The following is a 13647-nucleotide window of genomic DNA, read 5'->3' as shown; positions in this document are numbered from 1 at the left end:
TATAGATTTCCAAAAGGACACACTGAATTCATGCCAAGATGAAAAAATACTGGTGTTCATTAATAAAATTCTTTAATTTCATATACCGATTGAAACTTTTTTCCTTCCTAGTCTGAGTGCCTGAGGTGCTCATATTGCCATGCTAACCCCTAACAAATTGTTTAGCCTGTATTCTTAGAGAAAACATTTTTGAAAACAAAGCCTCAAACAACGTATAAACTTCTGTACATAATACTATCCATGCTATAGATTCTCAGTCGAAGCACTTGGTATATATAAGCATCCTTGTTTAAAGGAAATCTTCATACCAACATTTGTAAGCTGAATCTACGGTATCTACAACTCAAGGCACAAGACTAACTGCATTTATCTTGTATCTGAATATTTGAAGAAAAAAAAAATTTCTTAAAGTCAATCTAGTATATTTCAGGTAGAATTGTTCAGCAGTTGGTTTTCAAGGTAATACGTACTCTCTGTGCCAGTCATAAATCTGGTGAATGTTTCCAAATACAATCTTGTCTTTGCCTTTCATGTCATCAGGTACGCCATCTTCCTTCATAAGTGCCATGTAACCCTGCAACATTCCAAGGAAATTCATTGTGAACGTTTTAACTTTAAAAAAGTGAGTTGTCTTTTAATCCCCCTTTTCCCAGAAGCTTTCCAAATTGCCCGTGACAACAGCTTGCCTGGGACACAAAAACAAACCAAAAAACTGCGCTATAACATAGCATAACATTGAGCATAGACACAAAATATCACATATTTCTAGCCCAGTGCTAGAAAGACGAATTCACTCTAGCTAATTTAGCCTGCAGGAACAGGCTCAAAGCATAGAGAAGACTTCTACAGCCCTACTCCTTATTGTCTGAAGCAGCTACAAAGCTTTGCCAGGTAGGGCTGATACCAAGCACAAGTCAGAGCCACTGAACTGGCTTCTGCACTCCTTTGCTCACTGTTTCTTATTTCAGTCATCCACACTAACCTGACACCAAAGTGCGCTGAGGAAGAAAGCAGCTGCACTGCATATGGGACTGCACTGCATGGACTACTACTTGCGGTACGAGCAACTGAACACCAAAAATCCCGACCATCAATTCTATTAGCAAGCATTCTGGATGCAATGAAGTTCCTTTTCCATTTTCCCATAGTCCTGTCTTCTCCTTTTTGGTGTATAAATACATTCATCTCGCTGTGCAATTCTATCACATAGTTAGAGCTGGGAGTGTTTTTAAATTTTGTAATATTCATGCAACTCTATTCCTTCTATTTTTTCCTAATAATTAGCCAGGTCTGGTTTTAGTTTGCAAAGTTTATGTTTTGATGTCTAGCACTTTCATCAGGAATTATTTTGTTAGTTACAAAAATACGTCTGTTCATAGCCTTCTAATGCACCCTTTAAATACTGTAAAAAGACTATCACAATGCTAATCTTTCTTTTGCTCCCTCCCTTTAAAACAGAGTTTAAGAATTGAACCTTGCTAGCCTGAAAGTCACTGCCATGCTCACACTCTCTACTCTTCCAAATGCATTTTGTTAGTAGCTGAAAACTGAAGGGAGATGTGTGATGTTATCTCATCTTACAGAAGGGGAACCAGGAAGTCTAAGAGAAGCCTAGCAGTAGGAGAGAAAGCAAGTCTTTCAAATCCAGGATAGTTCCTCTACCTGCTGAATTACAATGCTTTTGTGAATTTAGTTGTGCTAAATAAAACCGTCTAGTCTAAGATACTATTAGGCCAGAAGTAGTGATCTTAAAAAAAAATTACTAACTACACTCCTCAGAAGAACAATAAGGTGTACACAATAACAGGAAGAAAAAAAAAAAAAAGGAATGAGATCTTATGCAATATTTCTAATATGTTAAAAGCCCGCAGGAGGGAAAACTCAGAATGCAAACATTCACATTTTCAGTTTCTTCCAGTGTTTTGTTTTGAAAAAACTGTGAGGTTCAAGAGACACAGCTGGTTGCTACCACATTTAAAAGAAAAGCAAACAAACAAACCAACCCAAAAAAAGAAAAATCAAGAGAATGAAAAACATCATACCTCAACTACGTAGCCCAGATCTCGTACATAATCTCGCTCTGTCTCCACTAATTCCTGTAAGACATAGCTACAATGGAAAGAAAAAGGTGAACACACATTTCATTAAAAAAAATGAAACAAATTCTTAAAGAGGATTAATGGCATACATCTTTTCAGACATTTGCAGTCACATATGTTTGATAAGCAGAGCTGAAACAGAAGAATTAATGCACATTCTTTCTAAGCAAGATGCTGCTTTGACTTTGGAACCGGAGCAGGCTTAATTCTGTTTATCTAAAGTCAAATGTTTTCTTACATGTGTCATTAAAATTAAACATTTAACTATTGTTTAAAATAAAATGCTATTATGTCTCTGGTCTGGAGACTCTTAAGTATATGAACTGTTATTTCTACCCACAGATTTAAATAGTTTTGAAACCAGGCATGGTTTTGTTCTACCATGGTAACAGTTTACTGTTACATAAAGAAATTAAGAGTGCGGTGGAACAGAAGAAGGGGAATGACCAATTTTTTGAAGCCTAATCACCCTCTAAACATTTAAAGATCAGCATCTTGCTGCGTAACTGAGACTGACGTGACAAAAGTCAAACACAGGTATAACTAAAATTAAAAATCACAGGAAATTGAAACTGTGACTGTAAGAAAATTTTTTTTCTTTGCATAATGTGACTGCATGCTTGACACCTAACACAAGTCCTCCCCCTTCCAAATTAACAGTTTCTGCTGCCAGTTCAAAATGGACATTTTAAAAACATTTCATTCATCTCTTCAGAACATTGTCAAAAAAGGACTGAAATTTGGTCTTACTGTCGTCTTTTTAAGGAACTGGATTTCCTTTCTTCCATCTCATCTATGGGTGATGAGGAGGAAAGAAGTGAGTTATCTGAAGGATTGAAGGATGGACTGCTGCTGTCACCTTGATCTACCAACAAGGAACTTGGACGGTCCTCCAGGGCCTGAGAAGGTGTTCAAGAGAGACAGCAACAATTATTTAGTTCCCCTTTATTCACATTTACGTGCAGCTGTATATGGGAACCTATGGGAGATCAATTACTGCAATATATCTTGGCAAACGCTGTCTCAAGATTCCAGGAAACCAACCAACAACTTGGCTTTCCAGGACAGATAACCTAACCTTATAGAAGCACAGTTGAGATACATCAGTCTTTCCTTTACAAGAAAAGAAAGGAGTTCAGTTGGTTTAAGCAGTGAGAGATAAAAATCAGACTATCCTGCTCAGGATGTAAGTACCTCTATAGTGGAAACTTCACAGATGTGTGCCTGTTGCTGAGGATTAATTATATTTGTCATACTTTAGTTCTGGCATATGCAAGTTACTTTCAATAATAAACAGGACATCTTTAAAGGACATTCTTTGAATGTTACATTTTTTATTACAACAGAAGTGGCATTCTTTGTCAGATATTTGTTTATCATTAACTAGCCAAAATACTGACTCACTGAAGAAAATAATGACTTCTACAGTCAACGTTGCTTTTGAGCTTCATGAAGGTTCAGATCCTAGGAAAGATTCCCTATCTCTTCTGCCAGATACACTGTCTCCCTTGCATGGACTCAGCAGTCTTCTGTTTGTACAAAAGATGGAGAAGCCACAGGAGAAATAATATGAACAAGCTTCTATGAAGTATTTATTGGACTTCTTTAATTTAAGCCCATAATCTTGGATCAAGCTACAGTTATGTATCACTTTTTCCTTGAATGTGGTACAGGCTTTAATGCAAGACACATTTACTTCACCAGGGTGGGGTTCAGCTGTAATCTTTTTTGTTTCCCTACAAAAAGTAAAAACCCAATAATGATATGACTGGCCAAAAATCCAAGAGAAGCTGACCCTTGGCTAAAATTGTGAAATGAGAACATCTCCACCAGGGACTATATGCATAGATCATTAAGTTATATCCACTGCTAGGCTGCCTGAAAGACACATGGACTGTCAAACTTTCCATTTACAAAAGGCTGCTTTGAATTTTCTCACAGATTACTTCTTATTCACCTTCTGGTACAACAGAAGTAAAAAGCAAAGTTAATACTCTAACAAAGTGCAGAAATTATTTTATACAGTAATGTAAGTGAAGTGTAAGTCTTTCTGAATGAGGAAATATAAAATGGAAATTAAAATTTCTCATTCTGAAATTCAAAGCTGCTTAAATTTAGAACAAGCCTGGGAAATTTCAACCTCTGGTAACATGGGGCTGCCACGCTGCAATTCTCTGTAGAGTTTTCACAGTGGCACTTCTACTAAGCCCAACAGGGTCTATGTTGCAAATGCCAGGCTTAAAGGTTTTAAGTGAATCACAGAATTGCTGAGGGACCTCCTGAGACCATATAGTCCAATCCCCCTTCTCAAACAGGGTCACATCTAGAGCAGGTTTTCCAGGACCGGGTCAAGTCAGGTTTTGACTATGAAGGAGGGCCTTCCTGGTATTATCCATACTCCCTGTTCTTTGTCAATGAGCATCTTCAGAAACATAGGAATTTTAAAACACAGAAACTTAAAAAAAACTGACACAAATTTCTCCTACTTAATTTGTTAGCACACACTGCAAAGCAAGGAAGGAGCCGCTAACATAAAAAATGATTCTTTTACTCTTTTACTTATTTCTTCATTATCACGTTGCCCAAAAACCAGCCTGATAGCATAAATGTCTCTGTGTGAGGGTTATCTGCTTTACTGTTGAACTCTGCAGGATTTGCTGTAAATTCAGTCTCAGAGATTCTTCTCATAAAGGTCTATCAGGCAAATCAGGGTAACCCTGGGTCTTAACGTTCATTTTACTAATAGAACATTTTCTTTTTACTAATAGGAAATACATTTTCTGTCTTCTCTCCCTCATATTTATTGTTTTTTTCGCTTCTCTACACAGCCGTTTACCTATTCAGCAAGTGCTTTCACAATAGAGGGTGTACAAAGCAACTCGTACACAGACCCAGAAAGTCACTTTTGAAACGGGCATCAAGTTTTACAAGTCAAAGGTGTATGCTCAGGATGGGCATGTAGCTTTTCTTTGAATAGCAAGTTGGGACTTGAAGACACAACTTCTTTAAACACATGCATCTGCCAGTCAGCCTCACCATTTTACTTTTGACGAGCTCTTCAATTGCACTGACTAGTTCTGCAGCACTGGGTGTCTCAGAGCTGGTCGGCCGCACCAGTAATCGAGAGGATGTCTGTGCAACGACACAAAGGAAGGAGAATCCCAGAGTTAGCCTGGTACTTGCTCAAGGATCAAGAGACCTCCTTCACTTCTCTGTTAGACAAAGGTACCTAACAGTAACTGTCAGTGTAATGTACCACTAAGATCATCCTTTCCAACTTGGGCAACTACAATTGGAAACGTCAAGTAACCCCCACAGAAGTTAAATGCTGGGATAAAAATTCCTGTTCCTACATGCAACAGAAGTCAAGGAAATATCCTTCATCTTGCTGATTATAATAATGCCGGACAAATAGCTATAAACACTGCCTGAGCTGACCCAATGGACAACAAACACTTTGTTAATGTGTTTTATTGGTGGTTGAACAAAGCAACAATTGCAGAAAAGTAACAGGAACCAAGACTTGAAATAAAGGAGGAAGCATCTTTAAGCTAAGAATACACACACCAGTAACTCAGGGGGCATTTACTTTTCTAAAGGAGCTGGGGTATATTGCCCAGATTCAGAGGGGAAATTGAGCTCACCATTTCTTGTGCCATCCATTTTCCCCAATGGTATGTGTAGAGCATAGATGATCTCTGGCCTCACAAGCTATAAAATGCCAGTTTATAGATACAACTGAAGGTAAAAGGTGTTCACAGTAAAGGATTCTGGGAAAGGGCCGTTAAATTCAGCCTCAGTAATTTGCAAACAGAGTTGTTTGCATATTACATTTATCATTAAATAACTGGAAAGTGGAAACAGGGTGTAATATGAACCTTACTTCATATTACGAACAGGACAGTGAACATCATGTAGCACAGAGTAAGCTGTCCTGCAAACGCTTCCAACAAACTGGACAAAGAAATGGCACGTATAATGACTTAGCACAAGGGGTTCTGCTCAAATCAAGCATGGGTGTAACAAGGCTCCCCATAAATCAATACAAAAAAGGAATATACAGATTTTAGGCAGTTTGCCTTGTATTTGTCTTATTCGGAGAGGAAAACGGGTTGGGTAAGCAAAGGAAATACAGACAACTTTAAACAGAAAGATAGGGGAACTGAGCCAAAGCAGAGACAGAACACAAGTCAACATAATGCTGCATCAGAGTTTACAAAAAGAGAAAACAAAAAGCAAAAATAATTAGTTTCATATTAACATAACTGATCTTGAAACTTTAATACTGCTTATCCAAAAATTAAATGCAAACAACTTGCAAGCTGCCATCAAATGTAAATCCATGAAGTGTACAATGATTCTACTGAACAGAAGAATGCATACTGTGCAGATGAGTTCTTAGGAGAGAAAATGGTTGTGTTATTTAGTGATATTAGACAAATCAGCATGGCCTAGCACATGATGTTTGCATGCACACCAAAATTTGAGCAATCCCACGGCTAGTGTGTCTGTTAGGCAATTGCATGCTCCTGACATGTGACTGTTGACCAGGTTTTCCAAAGCCGTGCTTGTATGCGGGTTTTCACTTTGGATGTGGAGCTCAGCTTAGCCTTACAAAACACTGGCACTGTTAGAATCAGACTCAGGTTAAGGTCTCTTCTCTCTCTTATTGCTCTATGGCAGTATATGGGCTGTGACTGTTCGTAAAACTTCAGAACTGGTTGGCTTCCAGTTCATATCTTATATCATGTATTATCTGAAAAAGAAGGAGCTGCCAGGCTACACAGATGAAGCCTGCCTGCTGACCTTCCTGATGATGTACTCTGGGAGCAGAGTATGCCCCTTGCCTAGAAAATACGGAAAGGTGGAGGGAGCAACTGAGCACGTGCAGGTGTGAGATATTGCTGGAGCTCACAGCGAGCTGGGTAAGGAGGCAGAAACCCAGCAAACAGGGAGTTTCCAGCACTGAGTGTGGACCAGGAGCTCTAGAGAGGAAGAAATGCTTGCAGTGAGGCGCAGATGAAAGCCAAGCCTCTAAGGTCATGGAAAGGAGGAGACATTCCTCAGGATCCAGAGGAGCTAGGCAACCCAAGAAACCACTGAGTGTGGCAGGAATGTGAAGGAGGACTCCACCCAGAAGGCAGACAACTGGGAATTTGTTTGCAAGACTTTTATTAATCAGTAACTCCATCAACAGGGCCAACTGACTTCTGTTGGGTAAAACTGCTCTGGTTTCTCACTTCTGCATTCCAGTAAAACATTTGCTTTAGGTACTGGAAATCGGTGGTATGCCTTGGTGTGTGGACTTCAGGGAGTCACACAACCTCCCAGGCTGCCACATGAGGGGACTTTTTTGCCTCACACCATGCAGTAGGACAGATATTGCACAAAACCAATGCACCTTAAATGAATCATGATTTACGTGTTTTGAAAAATTATGGTATTATTAACTGTACCAAATTTTAACTTCTCGGAAGTCTTTTCTAGAATGCAGTTTAAGCTACTTAAACTGTGCCAACATGTTTTTACTGCAGTGGGTGCATGTTAACCTCTTAAAAAGTGAAAAGTAAAATTTTATGGGGGATTGAAAGCTACTCAAAGCCTCTTACTCTACTGTGATGAGGTCTCATTTTGCACCAGAAATACAAAAGTGAATGGACACTAACTTAAAAGCATATCCCTTCACTGTTCTTACTGTGCAAAAAGAACTATATAAGCAAGAGCCACTTTTCTCTGGAGAACTTTTTATAAGGCTTACATATAAATTTTTTTATATCACTGAAGGGACATGCAAATGTGGCAGCTTATCAGCAGGAACTTTAACATATTTTCACCAACATAATTTTTATTCAATTTCTAAACCTCAAATTGAGATGATTATTTTCTAGCAATAAAATATTCTCGCAGGTCTAAAGGCTGGCAAGATTATAAAATGCCTACTTTACCTGCTTTGTTTCAAGAATATTTCCCAATATATTAACTCTCCCAACTCATATATTATACTTTTTTGATGTGGAAAACATGTAGGAATTAAATACACATAGAGCATGGGAGTCAGCCATTTTGATCCTACAAATGATAGCTTCAGGGATGATTGAGATCCCCACTGAAAGGCAGTGGGATAAAAGGAAGAAAAAAGAGAAGTCAATAAGATCAGCCAAAGTTATCAATAACATCTGCATCACTCAGAACAGTGAGTAACCACCCACAAAATTCACTAACAATGTTCATGCTGTAGGTTACAACGGCTAAAAATTTTAAGCAGCAAAATGGGAAGTGAACAGTGAATGTGAATGTTTGCTGCAGAAGTCTACACTGTTTCTACTCTAACACCTTCTATTTCCAGGCTTGATAGTTGTCCCCTAAACATTTGATCCAGGTTGAAAAGTGAAATAAATCTTCCCAATATATGAACATCACAATGTTTAAGAAAAACAAGTAACATGCAAGTAGGATCTCCTTCATGTAGTTACTAACTACATCCAGAATTTCATTACTGATGCACAAGTTTTACCCTCAATTTTAATGTGTACTTGTTTGTAAAAACCAGCTGGATTATTACCCTTATTTGGATATTAACTTCTTAGTACACTTGTAGAGGCACCAAAAGAAAAACAAAAGCTATGCTGCTACACGAAAACACTTTAGAGTTGATGTGAACAGGTCCTTCTGCTAAGACATGTACCTAGAATTCTTTTTCCTCCTGAACTGAGACTATCCAAAGTAGTAGGGGGCTTGGTGAACAGCCTATGATCTAAAAACATTATGTACAACTGTTAATTTCTCCAGATAAGCTTTGCTTGTACATAGTATTTTAACCTCAGTACCCAAAGGTATGATTATAAAACAAGTAAATTCTAATCACTAAATATGGCATCTGTTAAACAGATGTAAATAGGCCTGCAAACACACAAAGCAGCCCATTTCCACTTTTAAAGTGCTAGTAGAAAAATTTCTGCACTTGTGCTTTTAAAATAGAGATGCATTTAATTCACGCTCTTTCCACAGGAAAGCCTTTTGTCTAAAGTGGCGTAGTGATTACTTCTGACTACCATAAAGCTATATTGCATACATTACAGAGATTTTTGGAAAGAGAAGAAAGATTTGAGCAAACAGAGGTTCTCTCAACATGTGAAGCCTTGCCCGCTTCCTCCTCCTACCTTGTCATCCTGCGAGTCGGGCTGGAGAAGACTGTGTTGCTGAATTGCCATTGGAGGAGGAAGCGGTACAGCATCCGCTCCCTCTTCACCTTCCTCCTCTCCACAGCTCTGCATGCCTGAAGAGGATGACTTGGAGAGAGTGCCACTGCTCAGCCCCTCGTTCCGACCTCTCTGTAAATGAAATCAAGACATTCAAGCTCTGTTACCTCCTCAGCAGCATGAAGCTTCTTCAACACAAACTTGTCTTAAACAAGTCTGTTCTGTAGATTCACCTCTCTCAACAAGTCAAGATGATCCTACAAACACAGTGCTGCTCCTCAACAGAGGGGGGGAAAAAAGCAGATGCCAAAGAAAATGTTTTCAGTGTTTGGTAAAAGCAGATGGATTGAGATACTGAGAACAAGACGTGCAGCTTCAAATTTACTGCAGGAAAGTGTTACCAAAGCCATGCTTGCTTTCCAAGTTCAGTTCTGTAAAGAGCCACATTCCTCTAACTGAGAAACTCAAGAACTTTGTATCTGAAGTACCAACCCTCATAGCAAGACTTCTAAAGGATATTAAAAAAACCTATTACAATGTGAAGTATTTTGTCAATTATCCTTTTTGTTTGTGTCCCCCCCAAAGTAGTGAGAGCAGACTGCTCGTATAATTTTTACAGTTGTGTTGAAAGACAGCCCTTCCAATTATACAAAGAACTATGATTTCAATTAGCCAAAGTTTAATGTCACTGATCTTACAGGATAATTTAACTATCTTTAAAGGAAGACAGCATAGGTGATTATTGTTTTTTTCCTGACTTTGAGGCACTGACCCTAGGTTTTCCCTCCCTCACAGAACTGCAGAATAACAGATACTTCCAAAACAATGCTACAACTGCATCACAGGGGATCTCTTTTCTATAGCCTGACATTCAAGGACAGAGGCCAATATTCCTTCCCAAACCACATCTCCCAATGCACCATGCTGCCAAGTCTCTATTCTTTTCTTTCCCTACATTTACTATATAACTTCACTGATGTTCCAAGCTCACAGCAAAGTATGTTGGGAGCAAGGAAAAAACTGTACTAAATCATTAATTGGGCATCTGAGACCACTTTTCTGTGTAACTACCAAAACTGCTATTCCGATTCAAGTCTGGTAAAAGGGAATAACTGTATAGCATGCAAATAGCTGTGTCCTTGGAAGCAGTAAGATGTCATTCATTTCAGCCTGAACCACAGGTTTTTAACAGAAGAGAATTTGGCTCTGTCTGCACCTAATCGGAGGCAGGCTTTGCTCATACATGAGTTCCAGGCTTAGAAGGACGGACATATGTTTGTGGGAGGAAGGGAAACCTTCAGTAGATGTCCTTGGTGGCAAAATCTGGCATAGTTCACAATTTCCTTCCCTCCAATGAAAACTGCCATGTTTATTATTTGACCGATGGCAACTACCTTTTGCTTTGAAGGGTCAGTAATTTTTCTGTGCTCTAACTCTTGCTCAAGGTGTAAATAGAGCTTTAAGCAGTTAAGCAGCTCTCCCTGTATTTTCCCTGATCCACCACCAAGAAAAGGAAAGGAAATACAAAATAACCTGATTATTCCCAGAACATGAAGCACCTTTGCTCACAAAGCTGCTTTCCCGAGTGGGATAAGAGAACAAAGCCAAAGAACAACTTCTTATTCTCCCACTTCTCTTTTTCAACTAGACATCCCTCTCCACAGAGCTTTACTAACGCTCTCAAAGCAGGAGGGCACAAACTGTGCCTGGCACAGTACTTATGCAGAGTACAGCAGTCATCAAGAATGAGCACATGGCACATGCCACTTTGCTCAACTGGTGGACAGTCAACTGAGGAGACAGCCTTCACCTGACAACATTTAGTTCTTTGAAAAACATAAAAACACGTCTTGGGAAGCTGCCCTGAACGCTTACCTCTTCAACAGTTTCATCTTGTGGGGTTGCTGCACTATCATCAGAATCCTTCTGAGAGCCCGCATCGGCACTTTTGCGAACCTCTCTACTCTTCTTGTGCTTGTGGGCTAGTTTTTTGACGTGCCCGTCTGCTTTTCCACTGCTAAGACGCCTCACGGGACTGGTAAGCCATTTTCTCAAAGTGTTGCCGGGGCGCTTGGGGCCTGGGGAGCTCTGCGCACCGATCATGTGGGGCTGAAGTGATGTTACTGAAGCAGGAGGACTGGCATCATTGCTGGAGACCGAAAGGGAGTCTGAAAAAAGAACGAGAGGAGCATTTCAAAGCTGAAACACTGGTAAGTGAGAAACAAGGCCAACGACATATGTAATAATGGATATCAGATTGGATTTATGGATGAATCTACCAGATTATTTTGAAGTACCCTGCCCTTTAACTACACCACAACTATCAGTGCTCATGCTGCATGTGGCCGCCCACACATAAGCACCATTTATATGCTTACAACAGTCAAGCTTCATTAATTCGCTCCTGCCTCAATTACAATTCATACTTACCACTGCTGATACTTATTTGATAGTGGATTATACCTTCCATATGTCATCTAACTTTACGGAAGGATATGCTTGTTTTATCTTTTAATGTATACAGCTTTGAGCATGGACATGAAGAGTAAAAATAATTGCCTCAGTGAGATAAGTAAATTATTTTTCAAACACCAAATTTTATTACAAATGCTCCAGTTACTTTCATTATTTATTTATTTCCCCTACCCTTAGGAAAGGGAGAAGAATAATCCAGAAAGCAGCTAAATGTCTCTCTTTTGCTTAAATCTTCTCAGTTTTGGCTGTTTGTTTGTTTGTTTGTTTTTAAAGGCACAGAACATCTGTGTTTAAAAGCCCATTTGCTCAGATCTCAGGATCAGCAGTATTTCTCAGCATGACAATGCCTGAAGTTCTGTAGTCAAACAAAGGATACGCTTTTCTCAAGCCATAGTTATATGTGCATGAGGTCAATACTACTTTCCTACCGAGGCTCCTGTCACTTGAACTGGACTGTATGCTCATGATAAACACCCACTGGTTAGCTATTGTAAGACTACATTTCTTTTTTCCCCATGCAGCACAATGCTTTTCCCCCCAGCAATTCTCTTTTCCTAAAAACATACTTTTTTTCTGGACACATTCTTGTAACACCACTCCTATGAATATTATCTACCACGAGGGTATTAACAAGACTCTCCTAGGTTGTCAAATATGTTTTTTTTCCACCCTGTGTGTGCACTTTTGTAGATAGATAGTTTATATAAGGATGACATAAATAATGTTTTGTTGAATGTTTCTACCGCTGGGAATTAAATGCAGTGCTTGTGTTCCTTCTTGAAGCTTGACACAGATGTTCAGGTCATCTCTTCTGGCAGCTTTTCCATAAGAGGCGTATTGCCAGTCTGACCAGAGGTAGTTTGAATTTTGTAGAATAATATGGTCACACTGATGTGGCAATACACTTTACTGTAAACACCCAAATGCCTTGGATCTACACACAAGTATGTGAGCCTGCTCTGTTTCCAGAGAGCATTAAGTGCAAATTATGGCTTTGAAGTGAGATGGGGAAAGAGACATAAAATGCGAATATAAGAAGTTAGGACTTTTTATTTTTCCTTCACTGTTCAAGCTGTTCAAAAAAGGGCATCCTTCCTTGGAGTCCAAAATGGTGATCTATCAGGCTGTTTGTCAAGATATTTCTCTATTCTAATAAAATCTAAATGCTATTCTAATAAAACCCAAATGGCATGTGACTCTTAAGATACATCAGCTCTGATGCTAAGAACTCCTGCGGCTTATATTGTATGAACACATACATAGTAACTGCTATTAACCACCACTTTCATCATGCTTCCATAAAGCAGAAGGTAAACAAACTTTATAAAGCACACTTTCAGTCCAACAAGGTAGGTGCTAACACTTTAAAGCAAGTCACCCAGAATCAGGATTCATCTACAGAATTATCTTCTAGCCACAGCTATAGCTGTGCTGCACATGGGTAAGGAGACTTCCTATTATGCCATTAATTGGTTTCAAGGCTTTAATTAATGGGTACTACCAAAAAGCAGATGCAGAATTACGTTAGTCGGCTTTGTCTCTCAATCTTGGGATAGCAGTGCTACAGAATTACCACATTATTTTCTGGCTGAAGCAGGAAACATAAGGAAGAAATTAATTATCTACAACAATGGTTTTCAACTTGCAATCTGCGTATCCCTTGAGGCCCCTGGAATACTGCTTAAGGGTCCTCAGCATATACGTAAGAAAAGCAAGCCTACTAGCCATCAGCATCCACATCACAACAGATTTTTTACTTTATTTAAAAAATAAATAAATAAAAAAAAAAAAAGGTCTGCTTATTAAAAAAAATTCCAAACAAAACTTCCAACCATCTGCAGGCTCTCCACAGGAATCCAAACAATCTCCTATTA

At 39.0% G+C, this 13647-nt stretch overlaps 1 protein-coding gene across 3 annotated transcripts in view; it reads right to left on the bottom strand.

Moving 5' to 3' along the window:
- The window catches only part of TRIO (trio Rho guanine nucleotide exchange factor), a 258160-nt gene that overhangs the window by 25326 nt on the left and 219187 nt on the right, over positions 1 to 13647 (bottom strand). For all 3 annotated transcript variants that reach the window (XM_082318867.1, XM_082318868.1, XM_082318869.1), the window contains exons 35-40: positions 11174 to 11466; positions 9260 to 9430; positions 5136 to 5231; positions 2850 to 2998; positions 2043 to 2109; positions 471 to 574 (exon numbers count right to left, since the gene is read on the bottom strand). In XM_082318867.1, the coding sequence (XP_082174993.1) occupies positions 471 to 574; positions 2043 to 2109; positions 2850 to 2998; positions 5136 to 5231; positions 9260 to 9430; positions 11174 to 11466 (880 nt within the window). The remainder of the gene's footprint in view (positions 1 to 470; positions 575 to 2042; positions 2110 to 2849; positions 2999 to 5135; positions 5232 to 9259; positions 9431 to 11173; positions 11467 to 13647) is intronic.

Source organism: Platalea leucorodia, assembly GCF_965183815.1.
Source record: "Platalea leucorodia genome assembly, chromosome: 1".
Taxonomy (NCBI): Eukaryota; Metazoa; Chordata; class Aves; order Pelecaniformes; family Threskiornithidae; genus Platalea; species Platalea leucorodia.
The sequence above is the reverse complement of the archived record's forward strand: the minus strand, read 5'-3'. Positions and strand labels throughout refer to the sequence as shown.